Below are 26,434 nucleotides of genomic sequence, written 5' to 3'. Positions count from 1 at the left end.
TTTGTTTTTTGTTTTGTAGCCATAAGAGTGTTTGAGAACTTTACTAACCTAGGTAAGATCATAATTGTCCTGTAATGCTGCACACCAGCAGACACTCTCTTAACTGATGACTATCTCCAGGAATCGTACGTGCCTCAGAATTCCATCGCATCATCACTGGAACTCCCAGCACACACTAAGACACCTCCAAAAGGGTGCTCCCAACACACATCTCTAAAACACACCCAAAACAACACTCCACACTTGGGTTTACTGAAGTGTTTATTAAACGGGATCTGACATCTCTGCCATCACACTTTCTGGTTTGCTTCTTGAGACCTGGTCATCCAGCTCTGCTGACTGGGGCTTCTAGGACAGAACTACTCTGATGCACAGGAACGTCAGAGGCTGGCCATGTCTGTGCCATGAGGGTGTCTGTGGCCATCGCATTCCCCTTCCACAGATGACAGGGGAAAGACGCCTGGCTTCTCTGCACTTAGGCTCTTTCTGTGCACAGGGGGCCTGCCTGAGACACCCGGCCCATCAGCCATGGGGCACGATCCTTGCCTACCACCTACCTATACCCATATCCCATATTGTTCACTATTCCCTGACTGTAGACAGTCAGGTCCTGAGGTCCTGCCTTGACGGCAGCTGAAGAAGCAGCTCTGCATCTCTCACCATCGAGGGCTTGCAGGAGTGTCTTGATTAGCCATTTGTCATTTGATTGGTGAGACCTGGGCTACTGCAGGAAGAGCTCTGCTTATCTGCTTATCAGGAACACCTGCTGCATTTAGGCCCCAAACTGATACTAGCTTCTGGTTGGCCATTATTTTCATACCTTTGTAAAATATCCTGTAGGGAACATTGAAACGTGTGCAAGCACAAACACAAGTTTCTCATTAGACCGTAGAGCGTGCACTCTAAGGCTTGTTCTACAGAGCTTTGCGTTAGCCTCCACAGGGACTGAGAAGCCACAGGACTCTGCCTCCTGACTGCTCCCTCACTGCAGTTGCCATGAAGAATGGTGTGTCTGCTCTTCCTGGCAACAGCCTCATGGACCCGACAACAATTTTTAGAAGTAAAGCCTATATTACAAATCCTTTACAGATTTACAAAGGAATATCTGATTCAGATGTCTTTGTTCCTTCTGGGTTAACTGTCACTTCCGTGGCCCCATGGCAGAGAACTTGCCTGCCTGCCCACTTCCTCCTATCCTCCCATTTTCCCTCCTCTTCTTCCCCCCTCACTTCCTTTCATTTTGAAGAAATTTATATTTATCACCTATTCTGCTACCAAGTGCCTAAACATGGCACTGCCACTTCTCTGTGCTGTGCCACCCCTGGGCAGCCTCTGTGGTCCTGCACACAGCAGACATTGCCTTCTGGGCCCTGGCATTCACTGCTTTCAGTTTGCATCATCAACCTGGAATCTTGGAAAGGCCATGTGATAAGGAGGCTGGAAGTCCCCAGCCATGTTTCTGGAATGAGCTTTGCTCATCTGGCCTGGCTTTCCCACAGTGAGCACAGAGCGGCATTGTTTTCCTGAGCAGCTCAGCTCCAGCCCTAGAGCATGAAGAGAATGTGGCCCACAGCCCGGCTGCTCTCACCAGAGGCCTGCAGCCTCCCCTCCCGACCCTGAGCAGTCTTGGTTGGTCAAGACCCACAGCCACCTTCTCTGCCTTAGAGATGCTTAAGTTACTGACACTTCCCTGGGCCTGCAGAGATGGGTGGACCATAGGTTCCTCACTGAGTGTTGTGCCCTGGGTCAGGAGTAAGAAAAGCCCAGAGGCTTTTGCTGGGCAGACATCCTCTGTCCCTTCTGGGCTGAGTCAATGGCACCTGCAGCCTCGTGCGCAGTGGCAGTGATGGTCTTGTTGGGGAAGCATAAGTGTTTCCCCACCTGTGGCCAGGAGGAAGGAACTTGTGCTGGCTTGAGGTGGCATGAGCCTTGTTTGTGCCTCCCTCGAGGCCTCTGCAGAAATGCTGGCCAGTCACACCTCCTGATGGCCTCAGGGGCCCAGCCAGCATGGGGGTGTCTGGTTACCCCTTGAAAAGCTGACCAGAGAAGACCCTGAAACTCCAGGGAGGGCCATTGAGCTAGGTAGACCCCTCACTGAGCGTCCTCCAGGCTGGAGCAAGCGCTCAGAACAGGCCAGTGGCTGTAAGAGATGACAGGAAGAGCGGGGCCTGGGGAGGGGGAATGATGGGTGTCGTGTCAGAGGTGGTCTCCTCTGGCTCACTGTCCCCATCATCCAGACCTTCCGCGAGGGAGGGGACTATGCGGACCAAGTTGTCTTCAAAGTGCACCTGCTTCTTCTTGGCCAGGGAGTCGGCTGGCTTCAGGCTCAGCTCCATCAGGGTGTTGGGGGGCTGGAAGGCACTGGGCTTCTTGGTCCCCTTCAGGATACTCTTCATGTGGATGAAAAGGGAGCTGGGCCCCTCCTTGAGGGCCCCATGGAAAGTGTAGGTTTGCTCTGTGTCCCCAGAGCCGGTGGTGCTCACAGCGCTGCTAGAGGGGTCTGTGTACTGCTCTGGGGAGGCCAGCACCTCGGGGGCAGCTTTCCTCTTCTTCCGCTTGCTCAGAAGGAAGTAGGCCAGGCCAGTGATGATGAGCATGGAGCCTGGAAAAGAGCCAGAGGTCAGGGCTCTAGAGGAGTCGTGGAAAAAATCCAGAGCCCTTGCAAGCATGTCGTCCAGCAGGGCTCCTGCAACCCGGCGCTGTGTGGCCATTCACAGGCCCCTGTGGCCCTGGCCCTCTTGCCTGGCTTGTCCTCACACCCCACATCAGATTTGGGGGTCCACTTGGAGGCTGGGATGGGGATGCTAAATGGCAGGAAGGATGGAGGCTCTGCTTTTCAACATGGTCTCCCTGGAGGGCTTTCTTCCCTGTATTGTAGATGGGTTCATGAGGAGGGGGCACAGTTTTCACAGATAGGGAGCAGAGAGGAGAAGGACACTAGCAGAAAAGGTCGTGGATGAAACTGAAGAAGTGGGAGCAAGAAATCCTGGGTTCTCTGACCAGAAACCAGCTGGCCAGTGGTATGCACACAGTGAAGTGGAAGTAGATGAGGCTGTGAAGACTTTCTGGGGTCCCACCCTGAAGTGCCTTTCAACCCAGGCTGAGGAGTTTGGACCTGAATGAGTAGGCACTGGGGAGATTCAGAAGGGTTTGGGCAGGGAAGTGGCCATGTCACACCCTTGGGAAGCTCAGACCACACATGGTCAGTGGGAGGAAAGGTGAGGTCCCCTTTGCGGTTCCACTTCTGGACAGCTCTGTGAAGGAAGGATGCACTTCTTGGGACATTCCTGCCATTTGATCAGCATGGAGTATGTCTGGCATTCCCATGATTCCTCATGTCCACCCTCTAGGTCAGAGAGGGCAGTGGGGCAGGTAAGGTCCCTGGAGCCACCACTGGAGCTAGACTTTGAGGGGCTCAGCTCCTCCTGCTCAGAGTCCACCTGTGCTGGGGCTGCATATCTCTACCCCTGTGCTCTTACCTGGGATGGTCACGTGCCAGACCAGGACCGGGTGGAGGAAGCAGGCCACCGACAGCAGCAGGTAGGCCAGGAACTTCTGGAAGCAGCCCAGCCAGTGGGCTTTCTCCCTTACTCTGTCTGCCAGGGACCCTGGTTGACACCTGGGGAGAGGGAGTCCAGGTTAGCATAATGTGTCCCAGGAAAACCCCAGCAAGACCGGATGCCATGGAGTCTGGGCCAGGCCCTGCTGTGGGCATGCTCTGCAGTGGGCCCTGGCTGAACAGGAAGCCCTAGCGGTCCTTGGTGTGGGTTCCACAATGAGTGGATTTGCCTGAGTCCCTCTAGAGGGTCCACAAGTTTTTGAAAGGCTGCCCAGACCTGTTTTTCTGGTCGAAGGGGAAGCAAGTTAAATGTTCTCAGGATGCTGCATGAGTTAGTGAGGAAGACAGCTGGAGGCTCAGGGCTCACTGGGAAGTCTGCACTAATGCAGAGAAAGTGTGCAGTTCGGGAGCCACCTGCCTGGGACAGCTGTGCTTGTAGTGCACTGCATAAGACGCCTGGCCAGGTGAGTGAGCAGGCTGGCACCCAGCTGTGCCCTGTTCACCCAGCCTTGCTTAGGCACAGTAAAGTGTCGGCCCAGAAGGGCTTCTTTTCTAACTGTATACACAGGGACCACACATAGCCCTGGCAGAAGCCTGATGCTGAGCAGGCTCCTTCAGGGGCGCTGCCTCCATGTTTCACAAGGGGCAAGTGCCTGCCTTTAGACCCAGCGCCTCCATCCTCTGAATTGGCCTAGAGCTGGGGCTCTACACAGCCGCATCCTGCCCCTCTAGCTTTGAGGGAGTGCTCAGGCTGTCCAGGTGGCCCAAAGCACTGCTCTCTTATGCTCAGCAGGCTGGACTGCCATGGCTCACTGGTGCCCCCTGGTGCCCATTCCTGCGTGTGTGTGGTGGCAGGGTGCGGTGGAGTCCATCCAGGGTCCATTCCTCCCCAGCCTTCTCCCCAGCTGAAGTTTCAAGCACAGCTTGGCGGTGGAATTCAGCAGAAAGGGGAAAGCTTTCTGCCTTAGGGCTGGTGAGCCTGAGAGGCAGCCAGTGGCCTTGCAAGGTGCTGGGACATCTGGATCTGAAGACTGGCTCTCTCACTGACCACCCAGGGACCAGTGTCTAGGTTCTGAGAGCCACAGTCCTCGGTCTCACCGATAACAGCTTCCACATACTGAGTGTAGGCTGGGAAGCAGCAAGGGCCTCACGAGATCCTGCAGGGTCTGCACTCCTGCCCCACGAAGGGGTGTAGAGACATACTGCCCCTGACTTGCCCCCGGGCCCTAGGAAGAGACAGAGCCAGTTCCCAAACCCAGGTCTGCTCACTCCCAGCTGGGCCTTCTGCAGGGTCCTCACCCCATGGCAGATGGCTCAGACACTGGGGCCCAGTGACTGGCTGCTCCTGGTGAGGGGGAGCTGGACTTTTCTGGGGATTCTGGGCAATGACAGGCCCTGAATGAATGTGTCAGTTGGTTCTCTTGGTTGGGACCAGGGCAAAGAAGGCAATGGAGCCCCTTGGGCCTGTGCCCACCTCCAGGCCAGGCTGGTTGTACCTCGGTGGGGGGATCCTGTCCACAGTGGCTTCAGGAGCAGGACATCCCCTGGTTGTGGGCTCTTGGGTGGAGACATCTGTGGTGTCTGGGGCTGGGGTGGACAATGGAGGGGTCTCTCTGGAGACTACTTACTGGAAGCAGATGGCCAGCAGCTGAGCCACAAAGTAGGCCCCTTCACATATGGAGACAGCGGCTCCTGTAAACCTGCAGGTGGAGACAGGTGAGGGAGGCTGGCGCCTCTGTCTTCCTTCGCTTTCCTGAGGGCTGTCTTCTCACACGTGGCCTCCTGACATCACATCTACAGCCAGTGGACTCACCTGGATTCCCCCAGACAACATTCACCACGGGCTGTCTCCAGGACATGGCGTGTTCCGGACTGGGCCATGCTGGGGAGAGGTGGGGTCTGGGGTTCAGAGATGGGTGGGGAGGGCCCGTGGCCAGCAGGTGACATGGCCTTCACCTGGCACCCTGTGTGACACTGGCAGGCACGTCCTTCTACCTGCTGGTCACCAGGATGGACACCCACTGCCTGTGTTCCAGCCTTAAACCTGGACCTGTTCCTGACCCTTTCCTTCTTCCTTTTCCTATTGTCCAAACAGTCACCACAAGCTGTTGATTACATTCCTTCAATACCTCCCAAATCGCTCCTGTTCTCTGACCTCATGGGCATTGCCTGGGTTCAGGCCCTGCCCCCTGGACCCCTGCACCAGTTCCACTTCCTCACTTACCCCAGGCCTGTCTCCTGCTCCCCCACTGTGTCACTCTGGGCTGCCTGACACCTGAATCTGATCATGTTCCTCCTGATACAGGATGCCTCAAAGGCTCCTTGTGCTCCTAGTGTGGTCCACGGATTCTGCAATCAGCATCTCCTGAGGAATGTGTAGAATTCATGGCTCCCAGGCCACCCCTAGACTCACATCAGAATCCTTGGAAGTGGAATATGTACTTACGGAGGGTCTCACTGCCTATCCTCCATGTTCCCTTGACAATACAAGAAGCTATCAGGTGCCACAGGGCTTTTGCACAAGTGAGCTTTTCCTGGAAGGCCTTCCCCTTCCCTCTCCAGTCTGTCTGGCGACCTCCTCTTACTTCTCCATGTGGTACCATATGACCAGAGTCACCAGTCTGTGAACTCCCAGAGGGCGTTCCCTGTCTAATTCTTCTGTACAGCCCAGGCTCACAGTGGGTTGGGCTTATTGGGCTCCATTAATGAGCATTGCAATAAATGAAGGAATGAAAGTGGATAGTGTTGTGCAGAAGGTGGCTTGGGGTCAGGGTTTCCTCAGAGCCATGGGTGTTTCTAGATTGTGTGATCACAGGTGAGAGGTGTGACCTTTCTGTGTCTTAGTTTCCTCAGCTGTAAACTGGGGTTATTATAGTGCATCAACAGTAAAACTGTTCTAAGAATTAAATGATATTTGTAAAGCACTTAGGACCATGCTTGGCACACAGTGATTATATCAATTCTAGTTATCATTTCTCTCTCCCTGTGATTAGTTAGATCATTTAGTGATCTCCGCTCCTCTCAGTCTCTATGCCTCCCAGTGTGAGCCTAACTTTTACCCCTTGGTTTTAAAATGATAATAACTAACATTTATGTAATGATTGCTATGGGCCAGGCATAGTTCTAAAGGCCTTACAAATATCAACTCATTTAGTCCTTGCAACAATTTTATAATAAGTACTATATTATATTATAATAAACACTATAATTACTGTCAGTTTACAGATGAGGAAACTAAGGCACAGAGAGGTTTGCCCCATCACCAATGGCCCCTTATCAGTAGCAGGGGGAAGATCAGAACCCAGCACGCAGGCTCCAGAGCTTGTGTGCCTAACAGGCACATCAAGACATGTGCTTTGCAAAATAATTGCCACTGCCTTTTTCTATGCCCTGGGACAGAGGGGTATATCAAGGCTTGGGGAATAAAGTGACTCATTCAGACTTCCTCTCTGGTGCTATTGAGTGGCAGGGAGGGACAGACAGGGCAGGTACTGAGTGCTGATCCTGCAGGTGTTAGAGAGCAGGGCACAGCAAGGGGCAGGGGACCCCAGGCTGGACTGGACCACCCAGAGACCACATGGGCATAGGGTCCCCTCAAAACAGAGACAAAACAGGGTTCTGGGCAGAAGGCAGCCTGCATTCACCTGCCATGGCCTGACCCGAGAGTTAGGGACCCACTGGAGAGGAGGAAGGCCTGCCTGCTTCTGGATCCCAGGGCAATGGTGCACAGCGGCTAGGGACATGGTCAGTTAGACACGGAGGGTGTTCAGAACCAGGAGAAGTCACTGCCAGCCAGCAGGGGCTCCAGGCTCAGGGCACAATTGCCAGGGCAGAATGCCAGGAAGGAGTGTCAGGCATTGGGCAGGTGGAAATGGGTGGAAGGTGCTTGGGCACCCAACAGAATGAGTGAAACTTGGAGGCGAGGCCATGCTGGTGAGTTTGAAAAAGATTCAGAAGCCTCCTGCTGTACATGAGTGGCAAGAAGTGAGGCAGAGGCCAGAATATGGCACAGGGTGTGGACCAGAGGTGGTGGAAGCTCTTGAAGGTTGTCAGAGAGATCTGTGTGTCTAGATGGCAGTGTGGAAATGGGCTCAGAGGTTGGACTGCATCTGGGAGATGGCAGGTGTGAGCCCCCAAACACAGCAAGAGGCCTGCCCTGAGGCGGGAGGGTGGAGGCTGCTAAGAGCACAGGTCAGCTGCCACCTGAAGGTGGAGGTGGATCCTGAGGAGGCGGGGGGGAGTGGAGGTCACAGCCTGGTGGACCCTGTAGGCAGAACAGGACATTTGTGGGGCAGCCTGGCAAATTGTTATCTATTGCTTCTCAGTTCAGTAAGCTCTTCAGGATTTAGGGGGCTAGAACACACAGCCTTCCTATATCATTAGGAAGAAACTGCTAGAAGCCCCTCAGGATGGGGCTGCAGAGATGCTGGGGCAGAGACCCAGGTTCTTCTAATCGCCTGGGACACCACTGCACAGGGATCACCTTCCTGCCAGGACACATTTACAGAGGTAGCTGGTAGTGGAGAAGAAAAGACATTGTCTGGGGAACAAAAGGGTCTTGGGTTTGAATCTGGATCCTGCTGCTCATGAGCTTGGTGATGTGGGCTAACCTGCTTACTCCTTCTGAATTTTCTCATCTGTAAAACTAGGCCAATATGCCCTTCTCCTACAGTGCTGTGAAAGTTAAATAACATAATGCAATTAAGACATTTAACTGTATTTGGCACGTAGAGAAGCTCAAATATATATTTCTTTGACCTGATTCCCCATTCTCTAAACAAGAGCTCAATTAATATTTGCTGAATAAATAAATGATTGATGAGATGCGTGGATGGGTGGGTGTATGGATGAGTAGGTGGATGGATGGATGGATGGATAGGTGGGTGGATGGATGGATGGATAGATGTATGGATGGGTAAATGAATAGATAGATAGATGGGTAGATAGATAGATGGGTGGGTGTATGGATGGATGGGTGAGTGAATGGATGAATAGATGGATGGGTGAATAAATGGATAGGTGGGTGGATGGATGGATGGTTGGGTGTATGGGTAGTTGGATGGATGGATGGATGTGTAGGTGCATAGATGGATGGATAAGCAGGTGGATGGATAGATGAGTGGCTGGCTGGATGAATTGGAAGATGGATGGATAAATGGGTGGGTGGATGGGTGAATGGGTGTGTGTATGTATGTATGCATATATGGGTAGATGGATGGATGGGTGGGTGGATGGATAAATAGATGGGTGGGCGAATAGATGGATAGGCAAGTGGATAGGTAGATGGATGGATAGATGGATGGATGGGCAGGTGGATGAAGAGGTGGGTGGGTAGATGGATAGGTAGCTGGATGGATGGATAGATGGATAGATGGATGAGTGGATTGGTGCATGAATAGATTGGTGGGTGAGTGGATGGATGGGTGGGCTGACGAATGGATGGGCAGATGGATGGATAGATGGGTGGTTGGCTGGATGAATTGGTGGATGGTTGGGTGGGTAGAAAGGATAGTTCATTGATTTATGGGATGGTCTGCACAAACCAGGAGCTATTCTAGAGCCCCCCTCAACTCCCTTCACCCCTGAGATAGGATGGAATTCGCATGGGAAGGGGACTGCTCTGAGTTATTCTGAGTAGACAGATGTAGGGTGAGTTGAGCAGAACTTGCAGGTCAAAAGTGGCACATAAACACATACTCACAGCAGATAGAAAGCCAGGCTTTTGAACTGGCCCTGGAGGAAGGTCTCAGTGCCCACGCCGATCAACACTAAGGGGCAAGAGAAGAAGGAAGAGTGGGCCTGGTGCTCTACACCACAGCACTGCCCTGTTGAGTGTACCTTGGCTGTGGAGTGAGTCTTCTTCCTGAGGACTGACAGCCAAGGTAGGTTCTTCTCTTCATGACACAGGCAGCTGTGACTAGCAAGGTGCAAGAGAGCAGGAAGCCTCCTGGATTGCTCCCTGGAACTCCAGGCAGAGGCCCAGAGGTCTTCTGATTAAGCTTCCCCAGAGCAGCCACCCTTAGTGCCCCCAGCAACTGCCCACACTAATGTGGCACCAGCCCCTTGATTCACAGCTGTTCTCTGTCATGTGCTGGGGCCCACCCCAGTGTGTGCTGTGTGTCTGGCTTCAGTGCTTGGCCATGGATGGGTCCTGCCCCAGCCCTGTTCTCTTGCTTGGGTCACTGGCTGCTGTTGTGTGGCCTTGGTCTTGCTTGCTGAGGGCTGGCGGCAGGTCACACTCATTGCTTTGGACCCAGTGCTGATTAAACTCCTGGGGTTTTTCTCTGACAAGGAAATGTTGCTCAACCTCAGCTCTCCTCCTCCCCTTTCTTGGCAGTTAGTGCTGACCTTTCATTTGCCATAGGTGAATTTCATCTCGGACCTGCCTTTCCAGACTTGCTGTCTCTGGGTGCTCTCCTCACAAGGATTTGCTGGCTCCCATGGCTTCCCACAACCAGCACAGCACTGACCTTTGGAGTCCCCATTAGAAACATTCCAGGGGCAGTGCATCGGCCTGCTGACTAGAAGTCTTTCTGTCCCTAACTGATTACAATGCTGACCCTGTTTCTCTCAGGGCTCTGATGATGCCCCTGCTGTGTGCTGAAGGGTGGCTTCATCCTCTCTTCCTCCCAGTCAAAGATGGTGGGCTGGGCTGTCATCCCTGGCTGCCTGGGGGTGGCGTCTCTTCCCTGCTGCTCGTGGCGCTGCTTCCTGGCTTCTGGTGCTTCCTCTCTTCCCTGGCAGAGACTTTGTGTGGGCTTCCATCGCCTGGTGTCTCAAGCTGAAGGGGGCCCTTCGTCCAATGCTGAAATGCCTCTTCTAGAGAGCAGGAAAGAGCCTTGCACTGAAGCTACCAGCACTCCACCCCTCGATTCTGGGGGTGGGGGGTGGGAGGGGCGATCATGGAGATACGGGGCGGGGGAAAGGGGACAGAGCACTTGGATCTAGGCAGGTGAGAAGAGGCGGTTATGTTTTCTGAGCGATGGATGGAGGGCTCTGGGGCTCCGCTGTGCTTCATGGGCGACTGCCCACATTAACATGCCACCAGTCCCTTGGTTCACAGGAGGCGGACACCGAGTCTCCCACTCTCTCCAGGTTCCAGCTGCCCTGCTGGCTCACCTGGGGCGAGGACAGGTGATGCTAGCGGGCCACATCCCCCTGCAGTGTCAGCCTAACTGAAGAGTCAAAACTTACAGAGCACTTCAGAGCTTCCACACCATGTTGCACACGTCCCGGCCCTTCCTGCAGGCCTGTGGCACAGGAGTCCCACTCTCTCCATTTTACAGAGGAGGACAGTGAGGCTCAGTGGCCTGTGTAGTTCACTCAAGGATACATGCTGGACAGTGAGGGCCTAGAGACCAGGTGGAGGCAGCCAGCTCTAGGTGGTGCGCGGTTTCCTGCTACCCACTGCCTGCCAGCGTGCGTGCGTGCGTGCATGTGTGGACACGTGTGTGCGTGTAGGCTTGTGAGTGCATGTATGTGTGAGTGTATGTGTGTGTGTACATGTGTGAGTGTGTGAGTGTATGTGTATATGTGAGTATATATGTGAGTGTGTGAGTGTATGTATGTGTGTATGTGGGTGTGTATGTAAGTGCATGTGTGAATGTATGTGTGAATGTGAGTGTGATTATATATGTGCATGTGTGTGAGTGTGTGTGTGAGTGTATGTGTGTGAATGTGCATGTGTGAATATGTGAGTGTATGTTAGTATACGTGTGATGTGCAGGCAAATGGCCATTTATTTGGTTTTCGCCATGTCCTATTCTCAGCACCCAGCATTCATTTGCTTTTTTAATCATTGCAGCAGTCCTATGAGAAGGTACTCTTGTTATCCCCACTTTACTTAGAGGAAACTGAGGCACACAGAATGTAAGTAATGTAAGTCAAACCAACCAACCAACCACGGATGGAGGCCCAGGTCAGATCCTGAGTTTCAGTCTCTCATTTTCCAGTTCATAGCATAGTCACCCAATCTCTCTGTGTCTCAGTTTCCTCATTATCTCCTGCACACAGTGGTCATGAGGACCGTAGTGAGCTAACTGATACCAAGCGTGTCATGGGTGCTCAGTGAATCACTGGCTGGGGAAGAAGTGCTTCCTGCCCTGGGCCTGGGAAGGGGTGTTCGACTCCAGGCTGATGCCTGTGTTGAGCACTCTGTAGGACAGGCATGGGCTCCACTTACGTGACACGTCATGTTGGCCAATTTGCAGGGGGCTTGTGGCAGATGACCAGCAGATGGCAGGAAAGGGTCTTGGGAACTCAGCTTCTTCCCTGACCTGCACCTGTTTGGCATGTGGAGAGCTATTTTGATGCCTTTTGTTTTGTACTCCTTAGACAAACAGAGGGTCAGCGGTCAGAGGGGCATTTGAGGAGCACTGTAGAGAGAGTGCTGGTTTGCATAAAAAAAAAATGGCAACAGAGAAATGAGAGCCGGATGGAAATCCCAGTTCTGTGTGTTATTACATACAAGTGGCAAGTACTTAACTCATCCAAGCTGTGTTTTCTCATCTGTGGAAGGGGCAGAATAAGTTACAACTCACAGAGTCATTGCTTGGATTGGAGAAAATTTCTTGGATTGGAGTCTGAAATGCACGGCTTAGTGCCTGATAGATGTCAGGTGATCAATGCAAAGAGGCGACTCCTTCCCCCCAACTTGGCCCTGGCAGCTTTGCCAGTGTCCAGTCAGCCACTTTGTACTAAGGGGCGTGAGGTCACTCCCACAAGCTCCCTCCAACCATAGCCAGCAGGAAGGATTCTGCCTGCCGAGACTGAGGATTGCCAGTTGGCGGGAGGAGGAGAGTGTGGGGAGCCAGGAGTATGGCTCCTCAATTTAGCCAAGGCGGAAGAGGATCAGTGGGGTGCTCATGGGAGGCTGTAAAGCCCTTTGATATCCAGGCCAACGGATCACCGCTTTCTGCTCAGTCCTCCCACTTTTGGGGTTCGTGTTCCTGGATGCGGAGCATGCCAGGTTGAAACAACATGGGACTCACACCGAGTCCCTCCTCTGTCCCCTGCTCTGTTTGCCTCTGGTCTCAATGTTCAGGCAGCTCTGCTGGGAGCGGCAGGCCCACCCTCCTTGGGGGGCGGCTCCTGGCCGCTTCTCTGAGGCCCACCTGGTCTTCTGTGGTTACCGGTTGGGCCAGGCACTGGGCTCATGGCTGGGGTATGCTTAGTCCAGCAGGAGAGATGTGATGTGGACTGAGAAAAGTGCATTCAGCGAGGGCAGTAACCCAGGCTGGACGAGGGACTCACCCAGGAGCTCTGGGGCCAGATAGGAGGGGCCACTCGTGGGACTATCAGGGAAGATGAATAAAGACGAAGGTAGAGTGGACTAGGAAAGCAGCAGGAATAGACCTGTGCAGATGGAGGGGCCAGGCACTGTAGGGTGTGGGGGCCCCTAACAGCAGAAGCAGGGGCACAGTGGGGGGCAATGGGCAGTGCATGTGGATCAAGGCGATTGTGGGGTTCTTAAATATTGGGCTCTGCAGCGTGAGCAGAAGGGACTCGTGTTTAGATTGGTATTTCAGAAAGCTCCCTGACCCCGTGCAGATGGTGAGAGACTTCGGTGATATTTGGTGGTGGCTGAGGGACAGAGACCAGCTCCAGGTGCTCCTGGCCACTCCCTCTCCCAGCACAGGGTATCTGCTAGTTTCTTTGTTGACTTGGGCTTGAAGCACAGTTCTGGCTGTGGCTCCTGGTGGTGTGGTGCAGGTGGCTTTACTGTCCAGTGGCACAGCAGGGCGCTTGGCATAGAGGCCCAGAATAGTGGAGGGTCTGTTCTGTCTGGGGACCCAGAGAAGGAGGCTTCCCAGGCATAAAGCAGAAGGCATGCCCTGCCATTGCATGTTGATGTTTGGACTTTATCTGGGCAGTAGGGGGGCAGAGGTGTGGGCTGGCCAGGAGGTGTCTGGGATTGGAAGCTTCCTGGGCATGTCAGCCCTGTTGCCTCTCACCCAGGTGCCACCACACACCATGTAGACAGTAGACCTTCTCCATACGTCTTGTTTCCTCTGCACATCTCCCAAGTGGGAACTGCCAACTCTAAGATCTCCCAGTTTTCTCAGCGATGTGCTGGCTGCCATCTCTCAGGAAAATTGGCTAAGAATGGTTTTGCTGTGAAGACACACCTGCTAATCCCTGAGGAGTGAGACCAACATATTGTGAGGAAGCCCAAGCCAGCCTTGTAGAGAGACTTCTAAAAAGAGAGAGGGAGAAATAAGAGTGAGAGGGAGAAATGAGAGTGAGAGAGAGAAAGAGAGAAAGGAAGAGAAAGAGAGAGAGAGAGAAAGAAAGAAAAAGAGAGAGAGAGAGAGGCACAACAGCCCCAGCTGGTTCAGCGTTGCACAGGACAAATGATGGAAGAAGTTATCTTTGACATTCCAGCTCCAGCAGATGTGACACAGACTGGAAGTGATGGACCCAGACAACAATCAGAACCAAAGCACCAGATGAGCCACCTCAGCCACGTGAGCCATGCCAGCCACCCTACCTGTGACCCCATCTGTGGCCCCAGTTATCATGGAGTAGAGGTGAGCCACCTCCACCGAGTTCTGCCAGAATTTCCGAATCACAATGTTTTGAGTATAATCAAATGATTGTAGTCTTACATCACTACGTTTTAGAGTGGGCTGTTATGCAGCCATGCAAGGTTAACTGGAAAAGCAGCTAATTCAGTCATCTAGCCACCTGAGGTTTTTGGCATAGAAGTCTCTGTGTCTGGCCTGACGCCTTAGAGTAAACATTATATTCTGACTCCTCAGGAGTAAGCATTTCTGGGTCCTGCAGCACCTGCCCCATAGCCTTGGAGATTCAGGCTCCTAGGAATAGGGATGGTGTCTGGGGACTCCCACTGGGTCATGGAATCCTATTGGTGGTTTTATAACTTAAGACTTCATAGAGGATCTGTGGAGGAGAATCCTGTATCATCCAAAGCAGGTCCCTCCCACAGTTGCATTTTGCAAACATTCCCAGTAGAAAAAGTAAAGAAAGCAAGAAGTGAGATTCCTTGCTGCAGGAATTTCGTGAACCATATCCAACACTCACCCCAGAGAGCCATGTTGGGACTGGCTGTGGAAGCTCCTAGCCTGGTGTGCTAACTGGACTGTACTGGGAACAAAATATTTTTGGAAGGTATCACAGTTCCACATGACATAGATATAGGACCCCAAAGTGTTTTCACCCAGGGCCTGGAGTTTCCCAAAAGTTTTTTTTCCAGGGGACTGGTCTCCAGAATTGGCAGGAGGTGAACATGAAGTGTGGCCTGAAATTTAGTGGGGGCTTGAATGAAGAATGGGATTGTCACAGGTAAGAAGGAGCTCCTCTCCAGTCTGCTGAGCGTCTGTTCCCGGAGACTGCACAGGTGGGCCCCCGCCCTCTCAAAGGCCGCACTTCAACCTGTGGATGAGGACGGCCCACTCCTTGTTTTGTGGAATTGGACCTTAGGTTTCTGCCAGGTTTCAGATTTAGGTGGGGCTCTCTGTTAAACACAAAGAAGTTATGGCACCCGGATAACTAGGAGCAGGGTGGGCCCAGAAGGACACCAGGGCTCAAAATTAAGGAGGCACACCTCCTAAAATTACAGAGGTGCTCATTCATTAAGGAGGGGTTCTCCCTAAGACTAAGAAGATATTTGCCATTAAATTAAGGAGGTGTTCTACAATGAAGGAGGTGCTCCTCTTACAATTAAGGGGGCCCTCATTGTAATTTAATGTGGCCTTCAGTCTAAGCCCAAGGTGGCACTCCCTCCCTCAGGGGCAGTGTAGGCCCTTCCTGGGCCCTGAGAGTGGTAGCTCTGGCCCTGGCATCTAGAGATTTGGGAGGCCCAGAGTCTGAGGGCTTCTAGCTCCTCTTGGAATTTAGCCTGCGCTCTGGCCTTCCATACTTCTCACAGGGCAGTGGGGCTGGTGTCTTGTAAGCTCTGCCTTCACAGGGTACTAGTCCAGTGTGGAAGTGGTTGGCCTGAATCAGCAACTCACTGGAACAGATACCCCCAGGGCATTACCCTGAGCTGGGACGAGGGACTGAAGAGCTGATCTTTGGATCAGCTGATCAATGATCAGGAGCCAATCAATGGAGACAAACAATGGGACAAAGGCCCTGCTACCCGCAGAATCAGAGCCTCATGACACCAAATTCTCTACAAGAAATAATCGCCCTGAGATGTGCTTCAATCCGGCTGTGCTGTCTTTCCCACCCAGGTGGAGGGGCACGGGAACACTGAACAGCACTGCTTGACACGGCCATTAGTGGCCTTTGACTCCTTCCATCCCTCCCTATTATCCCACCTCAGGCTCCCCAGCTACTCTCACCCCAGCCCAACAGAGGTACCTTATGCCCACTCCAGCACAGCTCACCCCATCCCATGCCTCTGTCTCACTCCCTGCATGATCCCAGGAGGTGCCTTGCATCGCACCTTGATGGAGCCATTCACGGACAAGCCTGGCCTCTCTCATCTTGTTAGCTCCTTCCCTCCAGTCTCTGTCCCTCCTGTCTGGGCCAGATCCAACCTTGGTACAAGAACTTTCTTCTCTCAGGGTCCAGGGCTTGCTTCTGTGTTGCTTTCCTGAGCTGTTTGTTGTAGTTCAGGCTTAGCAGAGATCAGAGATCCTGGGCCAAGAGCCTGTGGTACAGCCCTGGGCAGGGCAGCCACTGCGTGAGTATCCTTCTCATCCTGGAGCTCTGGTCTCAGCATGGGTAGACGAAAGCTAGGAGGGGGCTGCACCAGAGCAGAAAGAATATGGGGCCTGCATCAGAAAAGCTGAGTCCTGCATCCTCAGGAAAGTGATTAACTCTTTGGTCTGCATCTTCTTCTGGAAAATGGGGAAAATAAAAACATGCAAAATGGTGCCGACCACTGCTCAGTCTAAGTAAATGAGAGTGCTGCGCAAATGCAGACGATGGCTAGGAAAGCTATTATAAGAGGCAGGCGGTTCCCATCAGTATTCTCCAGTGGAAGGAGAGGGTTTATTCTCATCCTTTGCTCCCATTAACACACTTGTGGGTTTTTTTTGTGGCCAAAAAGCTGTTCCCTGTGCACCAATGTTGCTTGTTGTTCACTAATTTACTTTGAGGTCCCTTCTCAAAGCCCAGTTGGGATATAAGTGACCCAAACTCCCATCTATCTCCACATCTCTTGTGTTAGCCCTCCATAACCCTGCTAGGGTCCCCACGGGGCTCAGGCCAGCATGTTCCTGAGGCTGGGGCCATCTGCGGGGCTGCCTACTGAGGGGATATTCCCCTGGCCTCAGGCTGCTGCTGCTTTTGCCATAGGGCTGACCTGATGATCCACTGTTGCTTATCCGTTCTGACTCCATGGGTTGAATTGTGACATATGTCTTGCATTCATTGTGATGCCCTTGGTGGTAACATGGGATGCTTCACAGTCATGAGAGGCCACACTAACCTTGGCACTGTATGCCCTGGGCATTGGATGAAAATTTTGTACTCACTGTTGCTGAGGGCAGCCTCAGAACCCACCGTGTATATTTATTGCTTCTTTTCATTCTCATCTCCTGCTGGACTCAGGGTGTCCAAAGACACCTCAGGGAAAGATGCTCCAGGCTGATGACAATGGGCGTGGATGGTCCAGGAGAGGTGGTCACCGCCAGGGTAGAGGTGAAAAGCTAGATTTGTACCATTTCCAAGACTACGGAGTTGCTGGAAACAGTTGCTGTGAATTCACTGGGACAGTAAGGCAGTAGCCACAGGCTTCTTAGCTCAGAAGTTGTGGCAAACAGTAAGCATGGTGGGGAGGTTTACCTACGTGTGAAGATCAGTTCAGCTGATATACATGAGCCAGGGTTCAGAGACAGTGTGGGAAAAGGGAAGGATTTCATGGCAGATATTTCTGGACATTCAGTTGGAAGAGACTTCAGATTGAGCTCCTATTGAAACTGTATAGCAATTTGGGGGAGAACTGATGTCTTAATGATATTGAGCCTTCTGACCCATCAACAAGATACATCTCCATTCATTTAGATTTTCTTTGTTATCTCTCAGCAATGTTTTCTAGTTTCTAGTGTAGTTTGTTTTACATCTCTTGTCAGATTTATCCCTAAATATTTCAGATTTTCAATGCTATTATAAATTGTATTTCTAAAGATTTCATTTTCTAATTGTTTGTTGTTAATGTATGGAAATACAGTTGATTATTATATATTAAGCTTGTCTTCTGCAATGTTGCTATTCCCTCCATTAGCTCAAGTAGCTTTTGGGGTAGATTCTATTAGATTTTCTATAGATGATAATGTCATCTGTGAATAAAATTTTTCTTTTTCCTGGACAATCTGTATGCATTTTGTTTCTGTTTCTTGCACTGGCTAGAACCTCCAGTACAATGCTGACTGGACGTGGTAGAGTGGACACCCTTGCCTTGTTCCTAATCTTAGGAGGAAGCACCTGGTCTTTTACATTTAAGTAGATGTATGTTTTCTGTAATGACCTCTTAAGGTTGAGGGAGTTTCCTTTTGTTACTAGTTTGCTGATGATAGTTTTATTTTAATCATAAAAGAATGTTGGATTTTGTTTAAAACTTTGTGTCTATTTAGATGATAATATGGTTTTTCTTTTTTAGTTTTTAAATATGATGTCTTAGTCCATTTCAGCTGCTATAACCAAATCCCATATACTGGGTACCTTATAGACAACAGAAATTTATTTCCTACAGTTCTGGAGGCTGGGAAGTGCAAGATCAAGGTGCTGGCAGATTTGGTATCTGAGGGACCCCTTCCTTATAGAAAACTGTCTTCTCACTGTTACCGCACATTGTATGATAGAAGGGCCTAGGGAGCTCTCTCAGGTCTCTTTTATAAGGGCATTATTTCCATTCAGAGAAGGCCCTACCTCCTAATACAATCATCTTGGGTGTTAGGATTTCCACATATAAATTTGGCTGGGGGGACACAAACATTTAGTCCATAACACATGGTAAGTTACATTAATTGATTTTTCAAATATTAAAACAACCTTGCATTTCTGAGATGAACTCCACTTGATTATGATATATTATTCTTTCAATATATTTGTGTTTGTTAAAACTTTGCTTAGAATTTTTGCATCTATATTGAGAAGAATATTAGTCTATAGTTTTCTTGTAATATCTTTGGTTTTGGTATCCACATAAATACTAATTTTATAGAATGAGTTGAGAAGTATTCCCTCCTTTCAAATTTCTGGAAGAGTTTGTGTAGAATAGTTATTTCTTCCTTAAGTGTTGGTAGAATTCACCTGTGAGTCCATCTGTGCTGATACCCCACTCTTTGGTGATGAGGAAGGACTCTGCAGACCCACATGGTTCATTGGCACTATTGAGGATAGTGTCTCCCACGTAGAATAGCATCTCCCTTGTAAGGACCCTGACATGGTTTGGCTGTGTTCCCACCCAGATCTCATTTTGAATTCCCACCTGTTGTGGGAGGGACAAGCAGGAGGTAATTGAATCAGGGGGGCAAGTTTTTCACGTGTTGTTCTCGTGATAGTGAATAAATCTCAAGAGATCTGATGGTTTTAAAAAGAGGAATTCCCCCACACAAACTGTCTCTCCTTGCCTGCTGCCATCCATGTAGGATGTGACTTGCTCCTCCTGGCCTTCTACCATGATCGTGAGGCTTCCTCAGCCACATGGAACTCTAAGTCCAATTAAACCTCTTTCTTTTGTAAATTGCCCAGTCTTGGGCATGTCTTTATCAGCAGTGTGAAAACACACTTATACAGGCCCACAGGAGAAATTTCTTCTAGGTCTCAGTGTCAGGGAGAACCGAGGTATTCACTTCCTATTCCTTCTCAGTGTTCAGGGAGAATGCATCTGCTCACTCATCCACGTGGCAGGTTTCCAGAAAGCATTGTCCATGCTCCCATTGTTCTCTGTCCATTCCACACACACAAGGCTTCTTCATCTGACCCTTACCTGGACTCCTGAGGGTTTCCTGAGCCCCTTCTTCACAGTGTCAGCCACTTATGTCAGACAACATTTCTTTTTGTTCACAGCCCTCTTCAGAAGGCTGAATAGAACCCAGGACAATCTTGAAAGAGCTGTCATCCCATGAAAAATAAAACAGGGCTGCCATCTTTCCTCTGGTTGGCTTACTATATGTGGTGTAGAAATAGCCAAGTTCCTGTGGGCTGATCTTCACAACCAAAGCTCAGAATGTGATGGGAAATGTTTCCCAGTATAATGCTCTTTACAGTGTAGCCGCTTCCTCCTTCCAGCCTCATGAGTCACATACTGCTTTGCTCCTTTCCTCGGATCTTCCTTCTTCTTCCTTCCAACAAAAGGAGCCAATAACTCATGCTACACAGTTCCATGCCCTGCACGTTCCTCTAAAATTAGCCCATGCTGAGTGAGAATCTATGTGCCAGGCAGCTTGCTACTTTAGCCATTGTTTCATTGAGCCCTCACAACTCCAGAGGGTAGATACAGTGGTTGTCCCAGGACACAGACCCACCTCCCAAACACTACGCTGCAGTGCTTGGTGCTCGGATGTGCACTTACTAGTTTGCTTCTCTGTCCAGCCCATACACTCCCACAGGGCAAGGTCTTGCCATTCTAATCCATGTGTCTATGCTGCATGACTGGGGACTCAGGACTGGGGATGCAGGACTGGACTGCATCCTGCATCTTGGGGTCATCAAAATACTATGGGACATGCTTTTTAATCCTGATTCAGGTGGAGGAAATAGCGATTAGGAGTGCAGTCTCAGGAACAGACCACTGGGGACTCAGCAACAGTTTGCCAAGTAAATGAAACCTAATTGAAGTTTCAGATTTCTTGTTATAAATCTAGAAGCAAGGCACAGGCACAAAGTTGTGAAAAAAGAAATGTTTGAACCAAATCCTATTGCCTGTTGGTGGTAGGTGGGGGGAACAGAGGGAGGCAGATTCCATTTACTTGTGGAGCCAATTGTAACAGGAAAGGAAAACAGTCAACATTCACTTGGAAGGTCTGAAAATGCAATGTGGGCTCACTTGGGTGATAAATCTCTTGCGAGGCGTTGGAGTGCGTGACGCTTTCTTAAACAGCAGGAGGTGGTCATGGGGATATACATGTAAGCGGGGTGAAATTAGCATGGAGGGCCCAAGATGGCTGCTTCAGAAGCATTTGTTTTCCTGAAGGCTTTGAACAGGGCTAAGGTCAAACTATGCATTTGCTGTATCCTTTAAAATATAATGAGAACAGCTGGGTTTTAAATACTTCTTTTCTCCTAATGTACATTAATAAGCCAATGCTCTAACTGTGCGGGAAGCATGGAAGCAGTTGAAAATGTGGCTGTGTCCATTATATAGAGAAACAGGTTAATGGGTCAAAACCTGGAACAAAATAAAACCCCTCAGTGATTCCAGGTTGATTCCAAGCACTCAATTTGTGAGAAACAGCACGTCAGCCTGACAAGCAGAGTTCGCTCAGAATGGCTCTGCCTCCATCCCCTCATGCCCTGCTGGCTCTGCCATACCCTTGGCTTTGGAGCTGCCATAACACAGCCCTGTGTTTGGGCAGAGTGGAGTTCCAACACCGGACCTCTGTCTCCTGGCCATGTGACCTCTGCCAGGTTACCTCAGTGTTCTGAGCTTCAGTTTCCTCATTTGTAAAATGGGACTGAGCCCAGCACTCTAGCCTCTCAGGCATTTGTGGGGCTGGAGCGAGACAATGACCATAATGCATGCAGTCAGCCCTGCACCTCTGGACCCATCAAGGCAAGCCCTACTATGATAGTTCCCTCTGGAAATGTGTGCAGATTTGTCTGTCCCCAGATGGGTTCCAGGAGCATATTTGGCTAGAGAAGGTCATGGTGGTGCTGGTTAAAGCATGTGTGGCAATCTTGAGATAGAGAATGGATAGCTGCAATGAATATCGGTGTCTTGAGATTTAGAAAGTGTTTGGTGATCCTTGACTATGTGCTTCAGTGTACGTGTGTCCTCACCATGACCCCACCTGCCTGATCAGAACTGACCAAGGGCAGTAGCATGAGGGTAGAGGATGGGGAAGTTCTGATCAAGCCTCTCCTGCTCTCCTCTGTGTGTTTTGCATCCTGCATCTTGGGGTCATCAAAATACTATGGGACATGCTTTTTAATCCTGATTCAGGTGGAGGAAATAGGGATTAGGAGTGGAGTCTCAGGAGCAGACCATCATCAGGTGGAACTTTGTCTTCTTGCTTCCTGGTGTGAGACCCTGAGCAAGATGCTTCGCTCCATCAGGCCTCGGTTTCCCTTCCTGTACAGTGGGTATGAGGATGAACATGATGATGCTTCCAATGACAGGAGGATGAAATGCGATACTGCATTTAAAATACATAGTGCAAAGCTTGGGCTTTGAGTATTATTTGAGTAAATACTCAAATAATCATGTTCATTCTCAGCAACCCCTGCTCTGGGCAGAGGCTGGAAGAGTGAAATTCAGCCCTGGAGATGGGGCAGTGGGGCCTCAAGCTGGAGCCTCTTTGCTCTGAGGGAAATTGGGAGGCCTTGCTCAAGTGCCCAGAGACATTTTCTGAGCAAGCCTCTTTTGGGGAAGCCCATGCACATCTGTGTGTGAGGACACAGCCTGAGGGGAGGGCTTTCTCTACAAGGAGGGGCCCAGGGACATGTCTCCCCTTCCCTCCATGCCCAGCCTGGACGGCCTGAGAGGTGCCTCCTCTGCCCCACAAAGGGGGCTCTTCCCATGCTCTTCCTGGCCACCTCAGCAGGGGCTGGGGAGTGGCAAGGGAGTTATTCAAGATTCCCCTGAGGTTAAAGGGTAAGAGGATGGCTGAAGTTCAAAGGGAAGCCAACCCTGCCTTCCTAGCCTGCAACTGCGACCAATGCTGTGGGACAGGTCCTTTCTCATCTCACAGGGGAGGAGTGCCTTGGACCGCTGTGCTCCAGGCTCAGTTAAATCCATTTCCCAGGACCCCTTTCCTGCCATTTGGTCTGTGCTGAGAACCTGTCACAGGGCTGAGCCTCCTCTGGGGCCTGAGTCTCACACTCAGGACATCTTTACCCTGTCTCTAGTGGACACGGGGAGAACCTGCTTTGAGGGATGGACAGGCAGGAGCTCCGGCATCCACACAGGGGGATGTGGAGTGCTCACAGCCTGTGTGCCATTTCCCAGCTGTGTCTGCTTCCATGGGCGGCAATGGATGCCGCGTCTCAGCAACTGAGGCACTTAGACATCACACGGGCGCATGCATGCACATGGACCCATGGGCGCCTGCCCCCAACCCCCACATCCCGAGCCAGGGAGGTGATGCAAATGAACCCGGTGTAAACAATGCGGGAGTGGTCTGTTATGTCCTGGAAACCACATGACTGCTCCAGAGGGAGGGAATTTTCTAATTTTAGAAACACTTCCACCCAGGTGCAACTACCTGAGGCCTGTTTTTCCCAATTTGGTGGCGGCAATGATCCGTCTGTGCTCTACGACCCCTCATGATATGGGGCTGGACACTGAGGTGGGGCAAGAATGGTCTGCGGGACTTCGAGGAATCCTAAGGAGGCTTCATCCAAAGGCTGTGGCTTCATCCACAGTCATAGGGCCTTGACATGCTGGCAGAGGCACCCACCAGGTGCCCTCAGTGCTTTTGACAGCCCTGATCCTGTCTGCAGGGGGTCCAGGGAAGAGGCTGCTAATGAGAGGCTGTAGCCTCTTAGCAGCTGCCTGGTCCCTGCAGGTGACACTCTGAGTGCCCTTGGGTCACATGTCTTCCTAGCTTTTAAGAAATCCACACTCCCTACCTCCCTAGGGTTTCTGCAAAGTGAGGCCCTCTATTTCCGGTCTTATTTCCTCTCTAGCAGCAGTGCCCTTGTAAATGAAGCCTGGATTTCTCAACAGAAGATTTCAACAAAAAAGAGGCTTAGGAGAATAAGGAATTTGCAAATCTTATGTACTGGAAATAGGCCAGGAGTTCAGTGATGCTGGAAGAAACTCGAGATTTGCCCAAGAACACCAAACCCCTCTCTCTAGCCTCCCACTCGCTCCCAGCACTCTAGAAAGCCCGAGCAAGATCATTTGAAAGCCTGGCCATTAGAAGGGAGCTCATGGCTATTTTTAGTCTGAATCTCCTATCAAAACCAAGAGGGAGGCCCATTCTCAGCATTAACAGCAGTCCCTGTGCGGAGATAAAGGCTGTGGTTAAGACGAGCCCTATGTGCGCGCGCACGGGTGTGTGTGTGTGTGTGCGCGCGCACATGGGAGTGTCAGGGGCTGCAGATTCTTCCGGTGACTGAGATAAATCAGACTGTTAAACTGTCTCTAGCTAATCCATTAGAAGGATAGGTACATACATCTTAGAACAGCCTCTCGACGGGAGCTGGGCCTCAGCTCTGGGTGGAGTGTGGCTGGGGGAACTGTGGGATTCTTGGCATTTTACAGATTTGGAAACCAAAGCCTAGAGGGAGCAGGGTGGACTCAGATCAACAGACATGGAAACCTATTTAGGGTGGCCTTCCCCTCCCCAGGATGGCTCTTTTGCTTGTTGGGGGTCTTGGCCATCATTCTCTTATGTGTAGACGACAACGTGGTTCTGAAAGTGGCTGGATCTGGCTCCTCCCTCAGTGCCTCCACTCAGAGCCTCAGCAGAGCAATTCTGAACCTCTTCCTGCTGCCTACTCTGGAAGACAGGGAAGGTTTTGGCCAGAGCCCTGGCCTTTGTGAAAGTTGAAGGACCAGGGCTCCGGGCTGGCTGTCCCTCTGACCATGACCTTGGGCAAGGTCACCACCCGCATTTGAGCTCAGGTGCCCCATCCTGTAGCAGGAGGGGTGGGGTTAAACCATCCAGTAGCCCTTCATGATCTAACTCATGGCCTAGATGCTGGAAGAGCCCACTGGCCAGCTCATGGCTGAACCCAGCCCAGTGCTCCTGAAATGATGCAGCTTCCCATTGAGCTCTGGAGTGTGTCATGGGGGCTTCTGCTGAGAGGTTTTCATCCTCAGTTCCACTTAGCCATGCTCAGTTCCTGCATCCTTAATCTGTCCAAACACCTGGCCAGCAGGTCCAGCATCTCCATCATACAGATCAGAAAGTGCAGCCTCAGAGGGGTCAGGGGCTCCCCAAGGTCATATATCACGCAAGTGACTGGGCTGGGGCAGGAACAAGCACTATGTGATTTTGACCTAGGAGAACTTTCCCATTTGGTAAGACCCGTGGGTAAGCTTTTGCCCAGTGGTGGGGAAGGGCTTTGATAGGGGGTGTGTCTCTTCTTTGTCCCCAAGGGACAATGTGGCTCAGAGTTAAGGGCTCAGAATTCTGCCTGTTCATTTCCCCAAAACAGTTCCTGGCCCTGTAGGGGGAATGGGGCTAAGGTTCAGGCCTGCCCTGGGGAAGCGAGCAGGCAGGGCTCAGGATGGTGGCTCTGGGCTCTGCTCTAACAGTCTGCCCTCCTGTCCAGTTGAGCAGCCCTGTGATTCTGCTGGGTGAGAGAAGGAGCCCAGCATCTCTGGGAAGCATCTCTGCTGCTAAGACCACAGTGCATTCCTGCAGTCAGACCTCAGAGAGGGGTCTGGGTTCCTACAGGGTGTTCTGTTAACAGGGTCCAGCATGGGCCCGAGGGAAGCCTGTGATCTCCATGTCCAGCCGGGCTCAGCCTGTCCCTCCAGGGCAGAGCTGCTCATGACTGGGAATTCTCTCTCCATGAGGTAGGGCTATGGTTTGAGTAAAGCAGGATGAGCTCAGTTGACCTTTTGTAGCTACACAGCGAAGCCCAGCCCTTTCTATCTTCACCTTCTGTCTCCACCTTCATCTCATGACAACTCTCTGAGTAGGTGGGGCGGACCCCTGGAATCATTTTGCAGATAAGGATCTTGAGGCTTCCCAAGGTCACAGGGAGGGTGAGTTGCCAAGCAAAGATCCAGCACCCAGGCCTCTGGTCCCCAGCCCTAGGCTCACCCCACTGCACCTGCTGCTGCTCTACAGAGCAGTGTTTCTAGGGGTCTTGGGAAAAAAATTGAAGCACAGAAGTGGCCAGATGTGCCTGCTGTCTCCTGGCCACCTCCCACCCCTCAGGCAGCCCTATCTGTGGTGCCAGTGCGCAAGGATCAGCAGCCAGGAGGCAGGGTCTTACCTGCAGCAGTGGTGATGCCCAGGAGCCGGCAGGTGTATTCCAGCCCAGTCCAGAACACCTGGAGCTGCATGGTGCCAGGGGTGAGGACAAAGTCCTGGCAGGGCAGGCAGCAAAGTCTTCGGCCCTGAGATGCTCCCGAACACCCTTGTGTAGGTAGGAGGCTGCTGGCTGTGGCTGCACACCCGGGCCCTCCCTTCCCAAACCAGTCCTGGCCACCGCAGCCTGGCCGAGGTGTGAATAGGGCTCACCTTCCCTGCTCTCAGCCCGTGCCCTTGCCAGGCACTCAGCTTAATCATTACCTTGGAAGAATGCTCCCGCTGCTCACACAACCCCAGCCTGGGCTGGAGCCGCTCAGCCCCAGCGCAGCCCAGCCGCCTGAGATCGGCGATTAGGGCTGGGCTGGAGGCAGTCTGGAGCTGGCAATTAACCGTTTCTGGCTGGGAGGAGGGAGCCAAGGAGTGGGCCAGGCCCTTCCTTACCAAGCCATGCCTAGAAAGTCACACCTGGATTTCACACTTGCTGGGGGCCTGTAGTGTCAGGCTCTGGAGGGGACAGTGCTCTTGCAGGTCTATGCTTATGTGCATATGGGAGAGAGGAGTGTGTCTTTAAATCACCAGTAGAAACAACTTTTGAAATGAGTTCCAAGCTTTATTCTTCTGCGTATAGGTGGATTAGAAAGCTTTTCAAGTCTGTCCCGGATTTGGACTCTGACTAGACATACTTAGCTCAGGCCCCGCCATACAGAGGCCTTCCTTCCTCATTAACATGCATCCCAACATGGGACGTGGGAAATCATTTTGATTCTTTGCTTTGCGAGGGGAGTTGCTATGTCAATAATTAACC

At 51.5% G+C, this 26,434-nt stretch overlaps 1 protein-coding gene across 3 annotated transcripts; it reads right to left on the bottom strand.

Annotated features, from left to right (window-relative positions):
- Positions 1-243: 243 nt before the first annotated feature.
- TMEM72 (transmembrane protein 72) lies at positions 244-25,985 on the bottom strand. 3 transcript variants are annotated; one of them, XM_024346339.2, is made up of 6 exons: positions 25,592-25,982; positions 15,972-19,818; positions 9,261-9,327; positions 5,188-5,441; positions 3,480-3,619; positions 244-2,602 (listed from the first exon to the last, which is right to left on the bottom strand). In XM_024346339.2, the coding sequence occupies exon 6, from the start codon at positions 2,595-2,597 to the stop codon at positions 2,124-2,126; it is 474 nt and encodes a 157-aa protein (XP_024202107.1). In that variant the 5' UTR covers positions 2,598-2,602; positions 3,480-3,619; positions 5,188-5,441; positions 9,261-9,327; positions 15,972-19,818; positions 25,592-25,982; the 3' UTR covers positions 244-2,123. The 3 variants fall into 3 exon arrangements, with proteins under 3 accessions (XP_024202107.1, XP_054515459.1, XP_001154517.2); XM_054659484.2 differs by having other exon boundaries at positions 5,188-5,259; XM_001154517.7 differs by lacking the exon at positions 15,972-19,818 and having other exon boundaries at positions 5,188-5,259; positions 25,592-25,985.
- Between the last annotated feature and the right edge of the window lie 449 nt (positions 25,986-26,434).

Source organism: Pan troglodytes, chromosome 8 (genome assembly GCF_028858775.2).
Source record: "Pan troglodytes isolate AG18354 chromosome 8, NHGRI_mPanTro3-v2.0_pri, whole genome shotgun sequence".
NCBI classification, from domain to species: domain Eukaryota; kingdom Metazoa; phylum Chordata; class Mammalia; order Primates; family Hominidae; genus Pan; species Pan troglodytes.
Note: the sequence above shows the minus strand (reverse complement) of the source record. Positions and strands in the feature narration are given on the sequence as shown.